The following is a 24,201-nucleotide window of genomic DNA, read 5'->3' as shown; positions in this document are numbered from 1 at the left end:
CTGAGCCACCCAGGCGCCCCCTGAAAGCTATAGTTTTGAGGAAAACAGTACTGAAATAATTTAAGGAAGAATTTTTGACCAAGTAAATGTTTCTTGAAGTAATGAATTCTCAGCCATTGCTAGTATTTAAGTATTTACGCAAAACTGGGGAAATTTTGAAAATGTCATGAATTAAATTCATGCACTGGCTGAAGGTTAAATTGTTTTAAAGCCAGGGTGCCTGGGTAGCTCAGTAGATTAAGCATCCGACTTCAGCTCAGGTCATGAATGATCTCATGGTCTGGGAGTTTGAGCCCCCAAATGGGCTCTCTGCTGTCAGCACAGAGCCCGCTTTGGATCCTTTGTCTCCCACTCTGTTTGCCCCTCCACTCTGGTTCTCTCTTCTCTCAAAATACATAAACTTTGTTAAAAATATATATATATATAATATATATATATGCATATATATATTATATATATCACATATTGTATATATAGTATGTATGTGTAATATATATATAATACATATAAAGCCAGAACTTCTATTTTTTTGTCTTAACAAAATAAGAAAAATGATTTTAAAGAGTTTTAAGATGGGGGAATGATATCAGGAACAAGCCTTCAGGTAGTGGATAATATGGTTAAAGATGATAGGTAAATGTCAAGGAATTTGTAATTTTAAGTATTTTTTTAAGTTTATCTTTTTGAGAGAGAGAGCGCGTGTACACATGTAAGTAGAGGAGGGGTGGGGTGGGGCGGGGAGAGGGAGAGAATCCAAAAGCAGGCTTCAGGCTGTCAGGGGAAAGCCCGACATGGGGCTCAGTCTCAACAGAACCGTAAGATCATGGTCTGAGCCGAAATCAAGAGTTGGACGCTCAACCGACTGAGCCACCCAGGCGCCCCAAGGAATTTATGATTTTAAATTTTGGTCAAGAAACAAGGGCAGGAAAATGATGGAAATGTTTCCGGTTAAACTCAGTGCTGTGGAAGAGAATATTTTTAAAATTTAGATTGGATGTTGAAGTAAAATGAGATGGTAAGAGTATAAAACCAAAGGATTAGAAAATAGTGTTCAGTCTCTGTAATCAGCATCGACATTTCCAGTAAGGTTAACATAAAAACTGAGGGGCTCAACCAATATTAGCAAATTACATTGTTTTATTTGTGGTACGATAAGAATTCAAACATTGAAAGGTAAAAATCCTTCTATGTTTTAAGTAACATGAGTGAATCCTAGTAAAAGAGTTTATATGTTGTAGGTTCAGTAACACAGAGGTATTCATACAGAGAACATTTATTCGAGGCTGCTGCTTTACTTAGCACTGGAGGGTGCAAAGAAGAATAAGAACTCTATCTAGTCCCTTTCTTCTAGGAGTGTAGAAGTTAGAGAAACAGAAAAAATACGATGTTCAAGATTTCTGTGATAGAAGTCTATATGGGGTACACTGTTAACATAGAAAAAAAGTAGTTCAAGGAAGGGTGTCGCGAGAAAGCAGTGGTTTAAGGAGGTAACTGCTAAGTCTTGCTGTGTATATGATACATTAATAACACTTGAAGGTAAGTAGTTGGTGCCATTTATTATCTTTGCCGAACCTTTTCCCAACAAGTTAATAATCCTGATTTAATGATGGGTATCACTTAGTTAGGACAAATAAGTACATTAAGTGGGCTGAATGTTTTGTTTTAGTTCCGTTAATAAAGTACAAGTTGCTGCTATAACTAAAAGTACTGTTTGGACATTGTATACAGCTACTTCCTTGAGTACAAATAGTTTAAGCTAGAGATTACAAATTTGGCTTCAAGAGACACTTGTCAAGGTTCACAATCTGTATGGTAATAAAAGCTCTAGGGAAAATGGGGACAAATAAAAAATAGAATCCTGACACATACTACTGAGAAGAGCAAGAACATATGGGTAGAAAGGTAATAGTCTTTGGATATTGAAAACATTTTCAGATGCTTCTAAGTGTCTTATAGACACTTAGACATATTTGATAATTTGAAAGTTAAAACACAGAAGGGATTAAAAGTGATGCCATAAAGTTACAAGACAGTTTTTTAAAATTAAAATGTATTTACATAACAAACGTAAATAAAAAGATTGTTATGTGCAAAGAATTCTTAAAATCGACAAGACTAGGACAAGCCAAAAAAATAATGGACAGAGTATAGATTGATAGTTCATAAGATAGTAAATGAGAAGACTTTTAAACCAAGTGTCAGGGAAGTAGAAGTGAGGTCAATACCTGCCATTGACAGAATTTAGAAAGAATTAAAGTTTGCCAGTGGGAAGAAGAATATTCTTAAGTACTGCTGGGAAATGAATTGTTAGAGCCTGTGTTGAAAGACATTCTGATGCCACCTATCAAAATGATAGCTGCTTCAACCGACTCTCCCTACAATTAATTGTATGGGGTTTATAGTCCATAGGAATAAAAGCACCAGTAGATAAGAATTGATTGATTGGTTTAAATCAATTGGTTTAATCAATTGGTTTGAGAGAGAGAATGAGCAGAGGAGGGGCAGGGAGAGACGGGGACAGAGGGTCCAAAGCAGGCTCTGCATGCTGACAGCAGTGACCCCGATGCAGGGCTCCTACTCAAAAACCATGAGATCATGACCTGAGCCGAAGTCGGGTGCTTAACTGACGGAGGCACCCAGATGCCCAGATAAGGATATATTTAAATATATTAATAGCATTATTGTTTACAGTGGGAAGATACTGGGAACAATGGAAATAATTTAAGTTGGGATGATCGGGGAGAACCTAATGCCAAAGACCTATACCATTCAACTTGGCAGAATGTCCAAGCAATTAAGAAGAGGTTGTTGGAATGACAGGCTTCCTATTCAGTTTTTGAATGTGATTTGAATGTTATTACTGAAGTGTGGAGAAAAACCATGGGAGAGTTCAAAAAGCATCCAAGAAGTAAAACCCAGCATGTATATGTCCCCATGTGTTATGTTTATGTTGTATATGCTACTGACTTCTGGGAATGTTTGGGTTGTTTAGTTAAAAACAAGCCAACAAGAATAAAATGAGCAGGATGCTTCCACTCCAATTTAAAACAGTAGCAACTTCTATCTTTCAGTTGGTCAACACCTTCTGTTCCCAATTATATGTGTGTCTTGAGTTCGTGAATGTATGTATGTAAGAGCACAGAAATGGATAATGCCAGGCTATTCTAACACAGGTTACCTCAGGTGGCATAGAATTGGGGTGGAAAGTTGATGATTTAGCTTTTCCTAACTGAAACAATTCTAAACTTACTATTTTATAATTTAAAAATTGCAAACATCAGTTCTTTCTGTCAGGTTAGATGATTGTCATATTTATAATCATTAATACTAGAACATGCCAAAGAATGGGGTGGGTTTATGCTTAGATATTCATCAGTCTAGAGATAAATGGGGAGCCTGGTTACCCTTTACATTTAATTTTGTCTAGCACTGTTTTTGTGAATTTAATACCTGGGATCTTGAAAAATAATTGAGATACTGAAATAATTGAGAAATAATGTGTTGCTTTCTTTTTTCACAATTCAAATCACATGATTATCTCTCCCCCCCCCTCCTTTTTTCCAGATGATCAGTAGAATTGAATATGTGCATACAAAGAATTTTATACACAGAGACATTAAACCAGATAACTTCCTAATGGGTATTGGGCGTCACTGTAATAAGGTTAGTCAAATGTTCTCTGCATGAAAGAGCAAAGAGTAAAAACTCCAAGAATTGCTTTGGTAAACTTTGAATCTTTAAAAAGTCATAGGAAATTGTATTTGCTGTTGATGATTGCTTTAAAAGATTGTGCTAAAGGATAATCAGCTAACTCTTATTAACTTAGTAACTTGAAATAAATTTTCTTCCAACTTACCCAACCCAGGTTAATTATCTGTATGGAAATATAAAATTCCCAAGGGCTTTCTAATGAAATGTAATCATCTGTTATTTAACTATTCAAAAGTTGTATCTATTTTTCATTCGTTGAAATAGTAAAAAAACCCCATATACATTTTTTCCTGAATGCTAAAATCAGATTTTAACCTTTGTCACTGAAGCGTGGGTTTTTGCAATATATGTGCTTGTGCCAGCGTGGGGACCACTGACCCATCTGTCACCATGGCGTTAACATTTGCTGACTGAGCATGATCATAATGAGAATTCTTCAGTCCTTGGATTTGTGTATTCAAAAGGTTAACTCTTGGGCCTGCTTCAAAAGTAGTTGACAGTTTCTTACTTGGGTGCCAAGTTGGGTGGATTCTCTACCCCTTCTCCCCCTTTTAAAGGAAAATATAGTCAAGTGAAATGAATGTTCATACAACAAAATTAGTATTCATTGGGGTCTCAGAATGGTTGAACGTATGGGGTGATTGGGTTTGAGCTAGTGACGCATGATTGCAGTTAGAAACTAATTGTGTTGAAATTTTTCTGCAATGATTAGTTTTATTGAGTGAATTGCTTTATTTATCGATTCAATGTTGAGCTCGGGCAGACAGGCAGCATTGGCAATGCACTAAGCATGTTATGATCTGATGATCTGATAGAAATTCTCAACTTCAGGACAACATGGGGCTTTTTGGTTTTTGTGGGGTTTTTTGTTTTGTTTTTGGAAGGAAGATTCCCATTTGTTTTATTAAGTCATTAGGAAGTGTTTGGTGTTTTTTAGGTCTGGCTATAAATGTTTACCTTTGTTTGCCTGTATGAATGCCAACTTGTAGCCATTACCATTAGAACTGGTGTTATTTGCTAATGCGTGAGACATTGATGTTGGTCTGACCAAGTTTTAGGAATTTAAATTTTTTTGTAAGCTAACCTTTAAATAATGAAAGGTGTGTATATCTACATATAACTTACCTTGCCATTCCCAAATTGCATCTTTGTTTATTTTTAAATATTATGTAGCTTCTCTCTCTGAAGCATCCAGGTTCTTAATTGTTATTGTAAAACCTGGTGGTTTAATTGAAAAAAATTTTACTGGTCTTAATTTTGGGGGCATTTCTGTTAGTTTGACCCTGATCTTTGGCCATTTCCCAGCCCCCCCGTTCCCTATTTTCTTCCTGATAAAGACCCACTATCCTCATGTGATCTGTGTTCTGCATGTTGACATTGCAGTACATGGTTTTTGTCTTAAAATTAAATGATGACCTAGATAATAACTCTTTGCTCCCTGCCCCCCTTTTAAAAATAGCTTTGTTAATTACATAGTTGTGTTAGGATGTCCAGTTTGCCCCATGATGAAAACCTTTTTAGGCTCTTGTGTCCTCTTTAGAGATACTAAAAAATATTGTGGAGCTGCTTGCTGTAAATAGATTCAGAGAGTCCCTAGGGTAGAAGTGCAGTGTTTCACTTAACTAAGATTCAAATTCTAAATGTTGTTCTTGAACATTTTAGATTAGTGTTTTGTTTCTGTAGTTGGTTTTTAGTGTTTTCTTTCTGTATTGTAGTTTGAAAAACATGCCAGTTTTATGAGACTGGAGTCTTTGGTTAGTTTGTTCTAGTAGTTTTCTATTCGTGGGAACAAATGGGGGGCTTTTGAGGTTGATTTTTTTTTTTTTTAAGTCAAATTTCTTACTTGGAAAATTGTTCTGAATTTGATATTTAGGAGTGACCACTCCGATCTTAGTGAATTTATTCATCTCTTCCAGTAATCAGCCCTGCATGCTTATGAAAACCAATTTTGAGGTGACTAAATGCCTTCTACCTCTTCCTTACTGAAGATTTTTTTCCCCTGTACAATCTTTTTTGGGGGAAGGGCAGATTGTGGTACCAAATATTGCAGAGCCAAATTCCCCATTTTTGATGAAAATATTAAAGAGCCAAATGTCACCATTGCTATCCCTGATTCAGGCAGTGACACAATATAGTGGCATTAAAAACTTGAGTATTTTCCAGAATTCAAATGTTCTCGAGCATGTGATTCTTATTTGGAAAACTGAGAAGCTACAGTGCTTGGTGGAAGAAGGATGGCATTTGGCTACCCTGTTCTTTCTCTAATGCCTCGGTGTTGCCTGTCTGCGCCGGCCATTGTTGCAATGTAAGCAATACTGTTTGATGCACTGCCACCCTCTATTGTCTGTTTAGTGTTTAGAATCTCCAGTGGGGAAGAGGAAAAGAAGCATGACTGTTAGTACTTCTCAGGACCCATCTTTCTCAGGATTAAACCAGGTCTGAAACTGTCTCCTATTCCAACCTCAATCCCAAATTCATGTGCTTTTCTTTTTTATTGTTTTCTTTTGATTATTTTTGTTTTGTTTTAATTCTGGAGAATGTAGATCTTGCTCAAGCATCTCTTACGTTGGCATTATTCAGACATACTTGGCAAACATATAACATTACTAAGATGTTTTTTTGTGGCTTTTGCTTAAAGCTTGTAAAGTGTAGAGAAAACCTAAATGAAAACAGGATTATGTTTAGATCTGTAACATCACATGAGGAAATGATATGTTGGTCTAGTATTGAAATTCTTTATCTAATGGTAAACTTGAGCTAGACTTTAGTTTTTAAGAATGTATTTGGAGTTGCAGAACTTTTAATGCATGAAATATATCTAAATTCAGTTGCATCAGTGCTGTATGATGAATATATTCTGCCTCAATTCTCTTCCCCTTCCCTAGTGAACTTCAGGTAAGTGTAGACCAGATTTCAGATCTAGTGTGTCTAGAATTGATTTTACCTCAATATGTGAATTCTCCGACTTCAGCCAAACGGTATAAAATGCTCAAAGAGCATCATGTGCTCTGGAACTAGGAGACATTGCAGTCTAACAATGTAACAGTAACATAATTGAAGCACTTAGCAAACAATTACCATTAATAACATGCAAGATAAATTAATGCATAACCTGATGATTTAGTGTTTGGCAGGCTAAGTAATAAACACCCCAGTACTTTTCTTAAAAAAATTTTTTTATGTAAGTGGAAGTCTCCACTTTTTTTCATAGAAGTTGGCCAACTTTGTTAAGCTCTTGAGCAAAGAAGTGAATGTTAATCATTCAATTTAGTATACACTGAGAAGGAAGTATTAGCAAGAGTAATCAAAAAAGAGAAGTTGAATTTGGTATAGTTTCAAAGTATGTTCCATACTTTGTACCACATGCATCATCTGAGTAATCATTTAATCCTTTTCTGTACTGCCCAGCATTATTCCAGGGATCATCTTCTGCTGTTACTGGTTTCTGAAACTCAAACTTATTTTTATTCACGGAGAAATAGTAATTGTTGTGACTAGATCTGAGGTGGGGAGAGAGAGAGGATGGTGGGTAATTAGGCACTTTGTAAAGCATCTAGTTCCCCATTTTTGCTTATCCATTCATTCACACAACTTCTATTTTGTAACATAATCATTTAGTAACTTCCATAAAATGACATTGAATCGATTATATTTTCTACATACAGATTAGCTGGGTTGTGAGGAAAAGTGATCCTGTGAATGTTTTGAAAGGGCAAGGAAATGTGACCCTCATTAGGTGAAAAATTGCCAGATTAAGCTAAAAACTAAAATTATCGATAGTGTTTCTAAAAACACCTCTGCTAAAATAAAATGCACCTCTGCTGAATGAAGTTATCCCACTATGCCCAACATTAATTCACTCCCACATGCCTTTGAAGAATAGACTGCATTCTTTAAAAAGGCACAGATTTTACTTAGAACACAGAATAAAAATTCACAGAAAAGCAGCTTGACCCACCAGAGAAATTAGACTTCTTTTGCATATGCAAATGTATAAAAATATATTATCTTATGACTTACTGAACATTGACTTTTCCTTGTTTGGTTCTCCCTTTACATATTTGCGGCTGTTTGGTTGTATCCTTGGAAACATGGTGTCATGTAAACACTTCCATTTTGTGTATATTCATTTTTAAATTCAAAGCAGAGAACTACTAAAGAAGCTTGATAGGTACCAGAAGATCATGAACTAACAAGAGATTAAAAAAATTTTTTTATGTTAAGTAGCTTTCTTTTTCAGTTATTTGTTCTTATTTTCACCTTTGCTTAGCAGTGAAATTATTTTTCCTGACTTACTTTCAGTTTTTATAAGAGGAGAAATTTTAAGTTGTTTTATTTCCTTTGTAGTTTTTTGTTTTGATATTAAAGATTGAAATATTTGAGAAGACAGTGTTTGTATTTATTTTTTGTTTTCTAAAACTACATTTCATCCTTTAGCATTGTGGAAACAAAGAACACTAGAGAACATTGAGCTTTCATGGAACAATCTTTTAAAAAGTGAGAAAATGTCTGGTCATTGAGTTGCAAATGGAGCAACTGAATGTAGACTTGGACATGAAGGACACTATCAGATCTAATTTGTCAGTGTTATTCTTATTTTCTCCTCCATTTTGAAGTACTAAAAGAAGCAATCCCAGGAAATGTCCTTTAGAGGAGAGTCTTTGTCTTAATTGCCTTTTGTTTAAAACTCACGTAATTCTTACGGGCATTTAAAAAAATACTGTGGAGCTGGATGTCTTTTTGTGTTTGTTTTTGCCTTGTTTTCTTTTCAGTGTGAATCTGCAGAACTTAAGTCATGCTTTTTGGTTTGCTTAACAGAAATGTATTTTGCTTATTTTAATATTTGTGTACTGAACCCATTTTCATATCAAGGGAAAAGTAGGAGTGTGAGCTTTATTTCTCTTTGTGTGTTCTAAGACTTTCTCTTGGTCGTATAATAATGCAATTGCCGAGGAAGTGAATTTAATCTTACTAGATAGGTCTCATTATCCAGTTAAATTTTACTAAAAATTTGCTCTTCATTCTTTCATAGTAGACCAGGGGAAAATAGGTATGTCCTTGTTACCTTGGTGACAGTAAGCTCAAACCTCAATGTCTTTTCCCATCCAGTGTATAAAAAAGGCCTGCCTTTTTTTTTTTTTTAAAGATTTTTCTTAAAGTAATATCTACCCCCAACGTGGGACTCGAACTCAAAACCCCAAGGTTACAAGTTGCATGCTCCACCGACTGAGCCAGCCAGGTGCCCTTCCATAGAAGTGTTTTTTACCCTCCTAAGAGAGGCACTTGATCAGATTTTTTTTTCACCCAAATCAATCACTTTATTTTTTGTTTGTTTTAAATTTTTTTTAATGTTTATTTATTTTTGAGAGAGAGAGACAGAGCATGAGTGGGAGAGGGGCAAAGAGAGAGGGAGACAGAATCTAATCTGAAGCAGGCTCCAGGCTCTGAGCTGTCAACCCAGAGCCCAACGTGGGGCTCCAGCTCACAAACCATGAGATCATGACCTGAGCTGAAGTGAGATGTTTAACCAACTGAGCCACGCAGGCCCCCCTCAATTACTTTATTCTTACACACACCCTAAGAGGCTAGGTGATGGGTTTCTTAGGATATCATAGATTATAAACTGGACAGAAGGGACCCAAAGTCTGCCTAATGGAAAGAAAAACTAGAAAACGTAGGCACAACTAGGGAAAAAAAGGTCTAGGGCTAGGTACTAAAAGGGCACCTAGACCTGCCTGTTGGATAATCTTTGTAGACATAACTTTAATAGAATTTATGATAAAGACTAAAATTTGAAATAAAGATTATTTATTTTGCTTTAGAAGGTACGTAAATAAATACTGGATTTTTTTTTCTTTTTTGTCAAAAATAGCGGTTTTTTTTCCTTCAAAAATTAGCTACATTAGAAACAGATCTTACTCCCGTGTGTCCCATATAAACATGATAGCACTACACATTATTTTGTTCTAAAATACTAGTCTTGTTTTTAGTTAGCTCCTTTAAACTGCTAATTGTAAGTTATCTTGGTGTAAATAGATACTAAGTGCTTTTTTTAAGATTTTAGATCCATATTTATATTTCCCAGAAGTTTAACCTGATGAATGGATAAATATCAGTGGGAAGCAGTGAATGTAATGCATGCTTGTTTTAAAAATGCTTATTTTTTTTGTTAATAAAAATCTTGGTTTTGTGTCAATATCAAACTTTTCCAAGTTGTCTTATTTTAGATAATGAACATTCTGTTGCTATACTGAAGGAAGAATAGCCTTTGCAAAATGGAAGAATTCCAGATAGCTTACGTTCAGTTTTTGAAACCTCATGCTTGTTTACCAACAGTAACAGGATGTCAGGTTTCATTATGGCACACAGCACGCTTTTCAACTCTGCTATGAAGCATGTATATATTTCTTCACTACTTTTCTAAAGACAGGCTCCCGAGTGTGTAATAAACTGGGCCTGTGAAGTTGGTTCAGCTGACAAGGATCAACCATTTAACTGTATTTGCTTTAACTTGATTTATTGATGAGAACTAGTAAAAACTTAATGGAATGTTAAGTTTGTTCATTATCTGTTTCGCTTACGATACTTTATTTTGATATAGTTGAACAAGATAGAATAGATGCTGTTGAATGAGTAAGCAGCAGTTCAACTGAGCAAGGTTGGAAACCTAATATCCCTTTATTTTCTTTTAAAGTTATTCCTTATTGATTTTGGTTTGGCCAAAAAGTACAGAGACAACAGGACAAGGCAACACATACCATACAGAGAAGATAAAAATCTCACTGGCACCGCCCGATATGCTAGCATCAATGCACATCTCGGTATTGAACAGAGGTAAGTTTGAAAAATGAATGTGTTTCTCAGATCCATAGCAAAAGCCACCAATGGGTTTTGGAAATATTTTAACTAGTTTCTTATGATGCCTAAAGATGTCTCTTGGCTGAAGATTTGAAGGACGCTTATTAATTCTTTTACCTGTTGAGCTTTAGTCAGTGCTGTGATGCCAGTTAAACGAGAGACCTTTTGTTTCTTTGTTGAAGGTTGTCTCTTGGGGAGAAAATACTCCGTGATGGAAAATTAGAAGCATAAATGTAATTTTATCTTGATGTTTGTTTGTTTACTTGCAACTGAAGACAGTAGTACTTATTTTCTTCACGCTGATCTTGAATTTTTATATTTTAGTGATGCAAGTTGAGTTTGGAAAATAATGTTTTAGTTATTTAGTTTTACAAGGAAAATGTTACGTGAGTCCTAATGAACTAAGAGGGGGTTGGTGGGCCATCTCATGTTCTGCTCTTCACTCCTACATAAATTAATAGGATCTGATTTGAAGTAAACATTGTCATGATCTCGGTGCTTTTTCTATTTCTTCTATCTTCTATTTTTTTCTGGTCTTTCATCTTCCCTTCCTCTTTTATCGATCAATTTTTATTCCTTAAAACAAGCATAGAAATGATAAATGATATGCTTCTAGGTTCGGGAACCTCAAGAGAAGGATCTTAAGCTTAGGAAATGTTCAGTGTGTATGTGTATATATATTCACATGCATCATTAATTGGCTTTAAAATGTTAATTGGGGAGCTTGGGTGGCTCAGTCACTTAAGCATCTGACTCTTGATTTTGGCCCCGGTCATGATCTCATGGTTCATAAGTTTGAGCCCCATCACCACGCTGTTGGTGCGCAAGGAACCTGTTTGGGATTCCCTCTTTCTTTGCCCCTACTCTGCTGTGTTCTCGCTCTCTCTCTCTCTCTCTCTCTGTCTCAAAAATAAACACACTTAAAAAAAATGAAATGCTAATTTATTTCAGCATCCCTCAAGTTAGTTTTTAGGAGCTTCTGCAAAACTTAAAAGTGTCCTGCTACTTTGTACTTTGTTCTATGTTCTTCATTAACCTCATTTAGAAAGTTGTCTCGCTAAATCCTTTTTGCTCTTTAGAAATTAAATTGCAGGACTGTGTTGGATTTTATAATTTTGTATTCTGTGAGAAAATTTGGTTTAGAAGTAACTCGTTACGAACTTTCTTACTACTTTAAGTACCTTCTTTCACAAGCCACCAAATTGCTCTTTCTCTTCGCTTGGGAAAACTACTTGTGTACCTGGCTTTTTTTTTCCAGATGCTTTCCATAATAATTCCAGCTCGTAAATTTACATTTTCTTTTCTAGTCGCCGAGATGACATGGAATCATTAGGATATGTTTTGATGTATTTTAATAGAACCAGCCTGCCCTGGCAAGGACTAAAGGTAAACCAGACTTCCATTACCAGTCTTTTTGTTTTGTTTTAAGAATAAAAATACACATTGGAGATGAACTTTAAGGTCCCTTTGAAACCTAAAGCTTTCTGAGAGTGAATTAACTTTATTTTAACCTTTTATTGGGAAAATAAAATCTGATCGCTTCAGCAAGAATTAATAGAATCCCATTGTCAGGCCTGAAGAACAATTTCCTTTGGGACAGTAAGCAGATACCCACTGGTAACCAGTAGCTTTATCTGAATGGAAATTGATGTGGGCTAATTAAAGGTGGAGGCTTTCTGATTTTGATGTGTTGCCAGTGTGTTGAAAAGGAAGACTTTTATGTGTAGTAAAACTGGTTCGTCTAGTAGTACTACTAGCTATATTATTTAATTATCCTAACATTTGCTCCTATTAATTAGGAGTTTCACCTTGATTTTTGTGAGTGTCTGTTAATGATAAAATCACTGTGTCCTAGAATTTAATGGCTATTCTGATACTTTATTGTTCCTTTAAAGGAAAATGGTCCCTGTGTTTATTTAGCATCTGTGAATTAGATAAATTGCTCAGTGCTTGTGTGGATAGCCCTATCAAAAATGAGTAATTTTTACACTGGAAAAGTATTTTGATGTAACGTAACTTACTAATGTTACTAAATGATGAGCACTTTTGTTGGTATTGAGCTGCCTTTACTTTTGCCCTTGTGTTGAGTATTGATTATGAAAACACATTTCAGATTTGACTTCACCCATTTTTACTTAAATCATGTTCCTGTTAGACTTACCCTTTCCTAATAGCTAAAAATGTTCTTGAGGTAGAAACACCGGTAAAGAGCTATCAGTTTGGGTGGGGGTTGGGTGTGTTTTATTTACTTTGATTTGGTTTTAATTCTAAGGTATCATTTCTCTTGAATCTCATGTTGACATTTATGTCTAGTGGGTTAAATTAACATGGTTCTTCTTGATAGTATTGACTATGTCTATGTGGTTTGATTCCTTTTTCCACAGGCTGCGACAAAAAAGCAAAAATATGAAAAGATAAGTGAAAAGAAGATGTCCACTCCTGTTGAAGTTTTATGTAAGGCAAGTGTGCTTGAGGCCTTTTTTTTTTTTTTTTTAAATAATAAATAATCCAAGAAGAGGGAGCATTTTATTTGCCTGTCCTGGAACTTAAACATCCTATGAGGTAGCTAGCTACTACCATTTTTAATTTACTTTTTGATGATTCTAAGTATCTTTAAGAGTAGCTTGAATATATGAGCCATTTTATTTTTTAAAAATGTCTACTTATTTTGAGAGATTGGAAGAGGGAGAATCCCATGCAAGCTCCACACGAAGTACAGAGCCCTATGCGGGACTCCATCCCGCAACCTCAAGATCACAACCCAAGCTGATACCCAAGCTTAACTAGCTAAGCCATCCAGGCATCCCTTTAGGAATCATTTCAAATAAGTATTTTATGTTTCTCATTTGTTTGGGTTCTGTAATCTGTTAAAAACTAGAGGGGGGAAAAAGGGCATGTAAAGTTGTCTAGTGGAATCTCACTAGTTCATGAGAAAATAAATATTCTCATCCCTAAACTGGTGCCAGAAAATAATGGATATCGGCAGTTGGCAGGCATGTCAAGGAGTAGGGAGACAAAGGCATATCACAGTATTCCAAAAATAGCCAATGGTGCACAATATAGGCGACAGTTGGAATCAGGCTCATTTCTCTTAAATCCCAAGCTTTGTAGAGAAGCCTAGGAGTTGAGAATGGAGAGCTGTCGGTTTCATGTTGGATAACCTTGGTCTCTTACATAGAAAACCACCTGGTCATCTTTGAGACAACAGTGGCATAACCGACATAATTAGAAGACCGTATATAATTATATAGTTGGGTGTTGGGAAGTCAACATGGAGTTGAAATAGTACTTTGTGGAAGGGGGAAAGTGGTGTTTTTATGTCTCCCTATCCGCAAATTTCCTTTTTCCTTCTCCAGATCTACAGTTAAAGGAGAGATTGGGGTGGGTAAGAGACTATGTTCTTTTCTGAGATTCGGGATTTGTTTTAAATTAATAAATACATTGTAGGTCCATGAATAAAATGTTCTTGTCTTAATGGTGCCCCCAGATAACTTTTTTTTGTTTTAAGTTTGTTTTTGAGAGGGAGACAAAGAATCCCAAGCAGGCTCCGTGCTGTCAGGGCAGAGCCTGATGCAGGGCTCGATCTCACGAACCATGAGATCATGACCTAAGCCGAGATCAAGAGTCAGATGGATGCTTAATCTACTGAGTCACCCAGGTGCACTCTCCCCTCCCCCCTCCCAACTTTAAAATCTGTATACTTCAGGAAGCAAAACATATTTTCTGTACGCTACTATTTCTATGCAACAGAATGATTCATTTGGCTTACTGGGAAAGTCAGCCATTTTTCAGGAAGAGAAAGGAAGTGTTAGCACATCATCTGCTTCTGGGTTACGTATAATTTTGATCTAGAAATTGTGAACTAGGTCTCACTTTCTGGATTAGCCACATATAATTGTCAGGGTGCAGTGAACACAGACTATTAGTATTATTAAAAAGTAGTGAGATTGTTTTCAGTCTCGTTACAGTGGTAACTACTTCATATCTGTATTAGTTACAGAATTGGTAGTTTTCTTTTGTGAAGGTTTTGCCTGTCAGCAATGCATGAAGTATACTATTTGACTTTTACTTCTGGTTGTTTAGCTCTATTTGGAATACATAAATGCAGGTTCATCTGGTATGTGCTGTTTAATGTCTTGTTAAGAATTTAAATAAAATGTATAATATACTGATTAGTTTCAGCTGTCCATTCTCGAACAGTGAAATAATATAAGAATGAAAGCTGTTTACATAAATGCAGTCAATAAAGATGAATGTTACAAGTATATCCATTTTATCCTACCTTAGTTTTCTGGATACGAGAAATTTCTCAAAATTGGAAGGTTGTGGGAAGAGACTGTCTCCTTTAATGTAAAGCTCTTCACATATATTTGAGGGGAAGGATGCAGGGATTTTTGTTTTAATATTTTGCATTTCTACATTGGTGATGGCAAAATCTTTTTGGTGATTAATATCTATAGGCTCAGGGACGCCTGGGTGGCTCTGTCGGTTAAGCATCAGACTACAGCCCAGGTCACAATCTCATGGTTCGTGGCTTCAAGACCCACATTGGGCTCTGTGCAGATAGCTCACAGCCTGGAGCTGTTTCTGATTGCATCTCCCTCCCCCCCCCCCTCTCAAAAATCAGTAAACAACAACAACAACAAAATACAGGCTTAGAGATGTTTATATACATTTTTGAGAATCTTTCCTAAGAAACTGAAAATGGAAAAAGTTTATGCCCACAGGTGTTCTTACTAGTATTGTTTAGAAAAGAGAAAGATTTTAATTGCCTAAATGGCCAGTTACAAGGAACTAGTTAAGTATGATGTATTCACTCGTTTGGATGTTGTACAGCCATTCAGAAGCTTATGAAGAGGTTGGAAAATGACACAGAAAGATGCTTGGAATATAATGTTGGTGGCAAAACAGTAATATGTAAATTATGTAAATAAAATAACAGTTGTGGAAAAAAGAAAAGGCAATCCCAGTCTTCGTAGGACAAAGCATTGGATTGATCCGTATCACAATAGTGGTTGCTTTGTATGATTGCACTCTTGGTGATTTTACTTTTCTGTTTATGTAAGTATATTCTACTACAAAAAAGAAAGTAATTTCAGAGTCTGAGAGAAAGTGCCTGTTCACTGTGCCTTTGTGGCAAATAACATTACCGGCCTCGATTTTGTCATTTGTTCATTGTTTTCCATTGAGTTGTTAGACGTTGATAAAGTAATAAATTAACAAGTGGGTTCTCCAAGTTATTTAAGGACATAATACTGTAGGGAAAGGAACCATATTTTCTCTGTACATGATGAAGTGGTCAGAACAATGAAATTTTATTAAATTTATGAGGATACCAAGTCATATTAGTTGCGTTCTCAGATCTTATGGCAAAGTAGTAGTAAAACACTGTCCTCAAAAACAAGTTTTACTTGCATTTTTAAATGCATTTATTTTTCTGTCTTAAATAAGTTGTTTTGTTTTTTTACTTTGTGTTTTAACTCTTGAACTTGTAGGGGTTTCCTGCAGAATTTGCCATGTACTTAAACTATTGTCGTGGGCTGCGCTTTGAGGAAGCCCCGGATTACATGTATCTGAGGCAGCTATTCCGCATTCTTTTCAGGTCAGTTTTTAAGGTGTTTTTAAGACTAGAGACTCCAGGGAAGGAAATTAGTCAAATCCACCCAAGACATCTGTTCTGACAAGTAGCGAAATAAAGTGACTCTAACCAATATGAATAAAATATTAAGAAATTTGAGTTCGTTTGGCATGTTTCCATTGTGATGCAAACGTGCTTGAAATTATTTTAGCTTGGGATGGAGAAACAGTTACTCAAACTCAAAGAATCTAACCTTTCCATGATAATGGCAACTCATGTTGCAATTCAAGTGACTGTTGGTGGTCCTTGGAACACTAACTTTGCTATGGAACCCTATTTAATATCAAAATTAACAGCAATTTACATACGAGATAGTTACGGGGTGTATGATGGTGTGGGAGCAGGCCTCATACTCTAGGGTTCCCTGGTGCAACCCAGAAATGGTCTTGAGCGGATGGGGGAGGGAGATAGAGTGCATGTGGCTGGAAATCTTAGTTGGAAGAGAAGAAAGTCCAGGAAAGTCTACTTTCCAGGCCACCAGCATACACATCTACACACACACACACACACACACACACACACACACACACCCACCCCCACCCATCCACCCACCCACCAAGCTTACATTCTCATACCTACTCTGATTTGTTCTTAGAAGGTGCTTCCTATTTGGATGTTTCCCTAGATAATTGACATCTTGAGTGCTGTTCATTACCACTCCCCTGCCTCTTTCAAGAAAGTTTAAAAGTCAGCTTCTTTTTGAAGAAGGAGAAGATTTATTCTTATTGAATACATCAGACTGAAGTGTGGTGACATCATTTTCCTTCAGTTGTGACTTGTAAAAAGTGAAACTGAAGAGTTAAAAAGTCATGTATATGGAAAGAATTCTTTTAGGAGCTACCATAATTAGAGAAAATACTACCATTTTTCTAAAAAGTGCCCTCCCTGTTTTGCAGGTTCAGTAGAGTGTTTAGCCAGACTCTATTATTAAAGGATTAACACATCATTTTCTGTTTTCCAGGACTCTGAACCACCAGTATGACTACACATTTGATTGGACAATGTTAAAGCAGAAAGCAGCACAGCAGGCAGCCTCTTCAAGTGGGCAGGGTCAGCAGGCCCAAACCCCCACAGGCAAGCAAACTGACAAAACCAAGAGTAACATGAAAGGTTAGTAGCCAAGAACCAAGTGACGTGACAGGGAACAAATTGAACACAAAATTGGGTAATTCCTTCATTTCTAACAGTGTTAGATCGAGGAAGTGGTTTTGAAAGAAGTAAAAATTTGGCTCTGTGTTTTTACAAAGAGACGTCCTTGGAAAATTTGACTACTAACTTTAAACCCAAATGTCCTTGTTCATATATATATGTATATGTATTTGTATATACATATATGTGTGTATATATTATATCATTTCTCTTGGGATTTTGGGTCATTTTTAACAACTGCATCTTTTTTACTCATTCATTAACCCTTTCCAAAATAAACATTTGGTGTTGGGAATATGGTATACTCAATCAATCCAAAATCCTAGACCTAACACTTGTTGATTTTTAATAATGAATCTGGTTAGCCATGGTATTTTGACTTTCAGACTAACAGTGTTAAGAATTTTTCTGCATGTTAATGCTGTAGCATTTAAAATGAAAAATGGTGAACATGGTCCGATTTCCAGAGGTGGTGCGTCTGGCATTGCCCCCAAAGTGTCTATCTTCTCGGTTGCAGAGCATCTCATTTACGTTCTTAAATGCTCAAATAACTGAAAAGCTCGACACATCTTTCCTACTCAAGAACCAGATCTCTCTTTTGGTTGCTATTTAACTACCTAGGTTATTAATTTTAAAATGCTTGTTTTGTTTTGGGCTTTCTTTTATGGAACCTTGCAAATACTCAGGGTCTGGGAATTCATTGTGGAATTGAACTCTGCAGTTAGGCCTTGCAAATTGGAAAAAATTGGGGCAAATGCCACTGAACTGCTAGTCTCTTTCCTTTCTGTCTCTGGCACTCTTGGTGCTACTAAGGAGTAGAACTGTTGGGGCACATTCTTGTCACTGTTGCCATACAGTTCAACTCCCGAGTTTCATGGTTTTTGTTTGCTTTTCTTTACCCCCGTTGTTCCCTTTCTGGGGCTTACCTCCTGATACCTGCCTACTTTCTGGAAGGGGTGGGCAGGTAAGGTTTGGTTTTTGTGGTTTCTAATTATTTCATTTCTGAATGACTGCTCTAGTCTGAACCTAGCCTTCTTTGGGCTATATTTTTAGTATTGTATCTGAACAATTTGGTAATTTAAAAACAGATTCCGATCTGAGGTTACTTTTCAAGAAGGAGAATTCACTGGTGTCATCCTCATCCCAGCAGCTCATCTGTTAGGAATGAAGTTGAGATTCTTTTCTTCAACATTTCTGTATTGGGGGAGGATTCACAGCTGAAAGCTTAGCGTAACGGGGGTTCTTAGATGATGAAATTTCCGCTCAGGATAACAAACACTGATGCTTGCCTCTGCATCTCAGTTGGGACCTAATTGTCCCTTTTGAGTGTTTTAATCATGATATAGCTAATCAGAGTGCCAAACTCTTAATGCGCTAGGTAGCTAGCTGGTATCACTGTGAAACGGTCCTACCAGTGTAACGTCTCTAAACTTAGGACTTGTTATGCCTAACATCTATTAAGGTATTTGCTTTTTTTCATAAAATGAAACCAATTTTTGCCTAAAGCTAGCTGGGATAATAGGATCATCACGAGTTGCAGTTTCTAGAACTAAAATTAGATTGAAATCTCATCTGACCTAGAACATTTCACTTCAGGCATTCAGCAGCCTTCAGAAAGAATTCCCTTATTTTGAGTTAGTTCCATTGTTAGTTTACTGTGTGTCTCTTTCTCAATAAACAAGCAGAATTTTTGTCCTGCCTCATCTAGGTCTTAAAGATGAGAAGTTGGATCCAGTGAGTTAGTATGTTTCCTTGGAAAAAAAATTGTAATTAAACTTAAGTTTAATCCTTAATTTTGTATTGTAACTATTTTTCATAAAAGCAACTTTATATATCTTACACAGTTTTCGGGGCACTTGGCTGGCTCAGTAGAGCATATGGCTCTTGATCTCAGGGCCTGAGTTTTAGCCCCACTTTGGGGGTAGAGTTCACCTAAAAAAAATAAAAAATCTTACGAAATCTTCACGGCAGACACAGGGTTTATATAAATTACTACATAAACATCAACTTGTAAAATATTGAAAAATTGGATTTTTCATAAAATGCATCATTTACCATTGACTGCTTTCAGAGAGACATTTTCAGGTGGTATATTTTGATTCCAAGCAAAATACTGCTTGCTACTAAAATGTGCCAGGCCCTGGAATACAAACAACAAAATTGTGTTTGATCTTTGGCTTCTCGAAACGTTTGTTTTGTCTTGGATCTAGAAACTTAGTGCCCCATACAGATCTCATGTGAAATCCCCTCAGTATAAAGCCATGAATGTGTACGGCAGGTTTGAAGGTGGCATGAAATAAGTTTGGGGAGCCTACTTCCCTAACCCCAGCCGTATGTATCCAGACCATCTATTGAGAAATCTCCTATGAAGTCTGGACTTTGAAGACAGTCCCTTTAGGTGACTTACTCCTTATTTCAATCTCTATGTAATTAGGGTGTTTAAAAGCATGTTATTCTCTTCGGGTCCACTACAGTCATTTTTTTGTTCAAGGAAGAGCTCCCCTGCAGCTCAACTCTTCACTAATTCCAAGAAATCCTTTCAGTGACGGTAACATCATATAATACATTTTTCTGGTTAAAACTTTAGAAGGCACTTACCTAATACATCCTATCAGTTTTTGTTCACGGAATTATATGCTGAGGTTTTCCAAAGCAGAGAATTTGGTTTCTTAAATGTATCTTCAGCACATGAAACTGTATACTGCAGGGATATCTATTCCTGGAAAAATCCCCGGAACTGGTGGACATATTAATATATTTTACGTTACTAGTTTTAGTTTTTGAAAATTGTGTATATGGGACGTTTCTTCCATGGAAAGGTGTGTGTGTAATAAGTTGTTTCAGCAGTTCACTGTGAATGTCCAAAAAGTCTTTTAAAGTCTGACTTACTCAGCTAAGATGGGTTTATTATGTGTAATAGACTTCTATCCTAATTACTTTTCTAAAGAAAAGATCTTTTGAAGTACTCCATTCCAAGGCCCATCAAAAGACTAAGAAATAAGGTGTTTCTTGTTTCTTGTAAAGCCCACTATGATATGTACTAATTTTCGGTGCTCTTATGCCACAAGATTATAATTAGTTTTTATACATGTTAAAGAGAAAAATAAAAGATTCACATCTGAGACACTTCCAAATTCATTTCGCTTCCTTTTATTCAACTGTATGTGGTTATCAGGAAAGTAGTTTTTAAGACATTTAGGAAGTACTAAAGGGAAAAGGAAATCTTTTTAGGACATTCAGAATCCAGTTGGGTTCACCATTTCTTTAGTTGAGGTCAGAGATGGGGAGAATTTCAGAAGGTAGTGAAGCCAAAGTTGGATCCTTACATAATTCTGTTATCATCTCAGTCCCTCTGTTCACTACTCCAAGCCGTTGATATTAAGCATAGTTTTATCATAATCACATACGTGGATGTCAGATTGTTGACAGTCAAAAAAGAGAAATTTTTTTCTATCACATTCTCCTACCATGTCCATGGTCTTCCTTGAATTACCTTCCAGTGTTTACTGGAATTCACCTACCATTTATGTCTAGCTTAACTTTTTCTGACTTCACCAATTGCTGCTAGGAACGTGGCTGGTCACTCAGCAACGTAACCCAAATCACAGGGGAAGACCTTGAAATAATCTGGAGACTGATCTTCTCTGAATACACTCAATCTAAAGAAGTGCCAGGGAGCTGCATCTGCTTGCTGAAATTTTTGTCAGCTTTTTTCATTGTGGACACTACCACTGGAGAGAAAAGAGCTCAGTAACCCAACAGGAAATGAAGACGAGTGTGCAAGAATTGATTTGTGGTCATCTGAATGAATCTCACATCTCCAAGGCTGGCTGGACTTACCAAACATGAACTTGTCAGAAAATCTGGACGATACCACAACAGTCAGAAGACCTAGAGGAGTACAGTGTTGCTGTGACTCAGTGGTGTATAATGCAGACCATCTACCAGTTGGGGAAGGAATCAATTGTAACAGGTATTTCAAGTTCAACAACCTCAGAATTCTGTAATAGGGAAGACAAAAAAAAAAAAAAAAAAAACATTTCTGTTTTTTTTTTTTTTTTTTAAAGGCAGTTGAAGGGGTAATGTGTGTACTGAGTCGTCATTTACCTTATTTGTAGTGATAAAAAATCTCTTTCCCAACTTTTATTTTTTTTTAGTTTAGCATAGGAAAAGTTATTGTAGCTGTTTGTGTTTTTATTCTTGAGCTTTTATAGTGCCAATCTGATTCAAAATTCTCCAAGTTTGATTATGATTTCTGTGCAGCCAAAAAAAAAAAAAAAAAACGAAAAAGAAAAAACGCAGACATGTTAACTAATAATAAATGGCATTACATCATGAATGTGAATACTGCATTCAGACTACTTTTAAAAAGTTATGTCTTCCACTAGGAAAGGATACTGAAATTTAAAAAGCCCATCACAAACTTCAAGCCTTACTATTATATAAATATCCCTTTGAACTAATTTGTGGTTCTATTAAAAAAAAAAAAAAAATCAGGGACATCAGAAATGCATTCATAAATAAGAGCCAATGTATACTTTTCAGATTTTGGATTAAGGGGTAGAATCTCACTAGTTACATAAGCATTTTTTTCCTTTTGCAGATTTGAAAAGAAACTTAAATGTAGCTATTAACTCAGTAGTTACAGTGATGGTCCAACTCAATTTTGACTTTGCTTTTTGCTCCCTTTTTTTTTGTTTTGTTTTTTTGTTTTTTTTGTTTTTAGGAGCAAAGGGATCCCTTCCTTATTTTAACTGGTGTTGCAGTGAAGATGGGTGTTTGGACTTTTAGAAGCCAGGAGACACCACCTAAATTACAAGATAAAAACCAAGGAATCAATGCACACTGGAAAAAGGAATGTACTTGAAGATTGAATGTTGAATACTTGCTGAATGCTCCCATTGAGATTTTTCCTACATAAACTTGAGTAACATCTTAGGACAATTCTCTGGAGAAACATTGATCCCTGGGTGGAGTATCCTACCATTGGCCAATCTGAAGAGTTACATCTGGATCTGACTGCTCTATTCCTCCAGGAATATTTTTAGGCTAGCCTCTGTCTGATTCCTAAGCAATTGTAATCATTAACTGACCCAGTAATTTCTCAAATATCAGATGAACAGATACAATTCTTACCTAGATCTAATTTTTATCCCTATTAAAGACACAAGAGTGTTCTAATATTTTGACATTGTAACTTACGTTTTGTTTTTAGTTAGTGATAGCGGTTTCTATTTTAAAGCTGTTTGGATATTCAACGTAGTAATTAGATTATTCAGTATAACGTAATCACATAGCAAGGTGTGGTAAACAGTTTCAAGCTGTGTAAACATTTTTCTTGATCATATTTAAGAATAATTGCAGGACTTGAAATCAAATGCACATCAGGGTAAGGGTCACCTCTAATTAGCTAATTCATAGTTTTAATTTGCTTCACAGTATTCTGTATTTTAACATTGGAATTACGTTACAGAATATGGTCTTAATTTTAAGGGTTTTAATTCAGGTTTGATCTGACAGCCTTTTCTTTTTGTGCTTACTTTGCTAATTCTCTTTAGTAATATATACCAAATAGAATATTCCTTGTGATGAAGTTCATTTTCAGAAATCTTCATAAAATTTTTCATTTTGGCATTTACTTTATGAATTTAGTACTTGGGCAGGCAACAGAGGTTTATTTTATTTATTTTTTTTAACAGAGGTTTATTTTATGTCTACTCTGATAGTCGGCGTAGAGAGCGAAAGAATGTGTACAGCACTGTCCTCAGAGTGTTAGCACAATATGTTTTTAAACGAATTAAGATGACTTTCAGCCCTCAAATGAACAAATTCCTAATTAACAAGTGAGCCCATATTTCCCCAAAAATGATATATAAATGTTTGGTGTTATCTTTCCGGGGGGCGGGGGAGGGGTGTGTGGGGAGGCATAGATTTTAGAAGCGTATTATTTGTTCCACAGAGCCCATTGGAAATGGTCCAGCGAATGTTTGAGAAGCACAAAGAAGGGAGAAGTTTATGATGAATAAAAACATGGTTTCCATGCTGAATTTAGAAGTGAGAGATCAGAGTGGGCTAGAAAGAGCTATAATGAGGCCAGCTATAGGGGTTTGGAAGGGGGTGAACCAAGGGGCATGGTCACCTCAAGGGAAGGCTTTTGGTGAGAAGAGGTGGTACTGATGGGGTTTTCGTGTTTTGGCTGAGGAATGGGCATACTTCCTTTCTGCCTTGAGCCACAGATAAAGCTTGTAGGTAATAGAGATAAGCATTTGCTCTAGTGGTCTTTTGCCACAGATGGAACATGCAGCTGTTACTACCCGAGGCTGGTTTCTATTCAAACCTGCCTATGTGTGGAAGTCTTAAGAGTCTAATTGTGGCAGAGGGAGGTAGTGTTTACAGGGTGGGAAGGCTTGCAAAGTAAATAAAGCCAAAACAAAAAAGCCTCACTTGTTTAGGTTTTCAAATCCAGGGCAAAACTTTTTAAATGTATTATTGGTGGAAGTACAACGTTTTTAAAGGTTTAAGGTTTCTGTGATAAAAATCATACTGACCAGGTTTGTGTTCTATGGAATAACTCAATTATGTCTTGAATACATTTATTATTAAAGCTTATTGCTCCTTATTTGGATCAGAAATAATGTGCAGAAAAGTTCCTGCATATAGTATGATTAAGACTATAGTTTGTAATTTTTAAGGCAAAACCATCTTTTCATTTGTTTGATAAATATTTGAACACATTCTGTGCTCTAGGTACTAGAAGTCTAGAAATAAATAAAACAGGCTCATTGGAATTCCCAGTAATTCTCGGGCCTGAAAAGTGTATGCTGACTGGGAAGGCTTTGATTCAC

The 24,201-nt window shown here is 36.1% G+C and overlaps 1 protein-coding gene across 6 annotated transcripts in view; it reads left to right on the top strand.

The window, feature by feature from the left end:
• The window catches only part of CSNK1A1 (casein kinase 1 alpha 1), a 47,618-nt gene that overhangs the window by 20,486 nt on the left and 2,931 nt on the right, over positions 1-24,201 (top strand). The window contains exons 4-12 of one of the 6 annotated variants that reach the window (XR_005797528.1): positions 3,565-3,663; positions 6,064-6,147; positions 10,406-10,545; positions 11,877-11,955; positions 12,954-13,028; positions 16,065-16,171; positions 17,169-17,281; positions 19,065-21,329; positions 22,083-24,175. Coding sequence is in view for 4 of the 6 variants with exons in the window: in XM_040497358.1 (XP_040353292.1) it covers positions 3,565-3,663; positions 6,064-6,147; positions 10,406-10,545; positions 11,877-11,955; positions 12,954-13,028; positions 16,065-16,171; positions 17,169-17,322 (738 nt within the window). In the remaining 2 variants the exon portion in view is untranslated. Of the gene's footprint in view, positions 1-3,564; positions 3,664-6,063; positions 6,148-10,405; positions 10,546-11,876; positions 11,956-12,953; positions 13,029-16,064; positions 16,172-17,168; positions 17,323-19,064; positions 21,330-22,082; positions 24,176-24,201 lie in introns of those variants that run through there. The other 5 variants (XR_005797542.1, XM_040497369.1, XM_040497349.1 and 2 more) reach the window with 5 other exon arrangements.

This window comes from Herpailurus yagouaroundi, unplaced genomic scaffold, assembly GCF_014898765.1.
Source record: "Herpailurus yagouaroundi ecotype Mexico unplaced genomic scaffold, PumYag 29, whole genome shotgun sequence".
Lineage (NCBI taxonomy): Eukaryota > Metazoa > Chordata > Mammalia > Carnivora > Felidae > Herpailurus > Herpailurus yagouaroundi.
The sequence above is the reverse complement of the archived record's forward strand: the minus strand, read 5'-3'. Positions and strand labels throughout refer to the sequence as shown.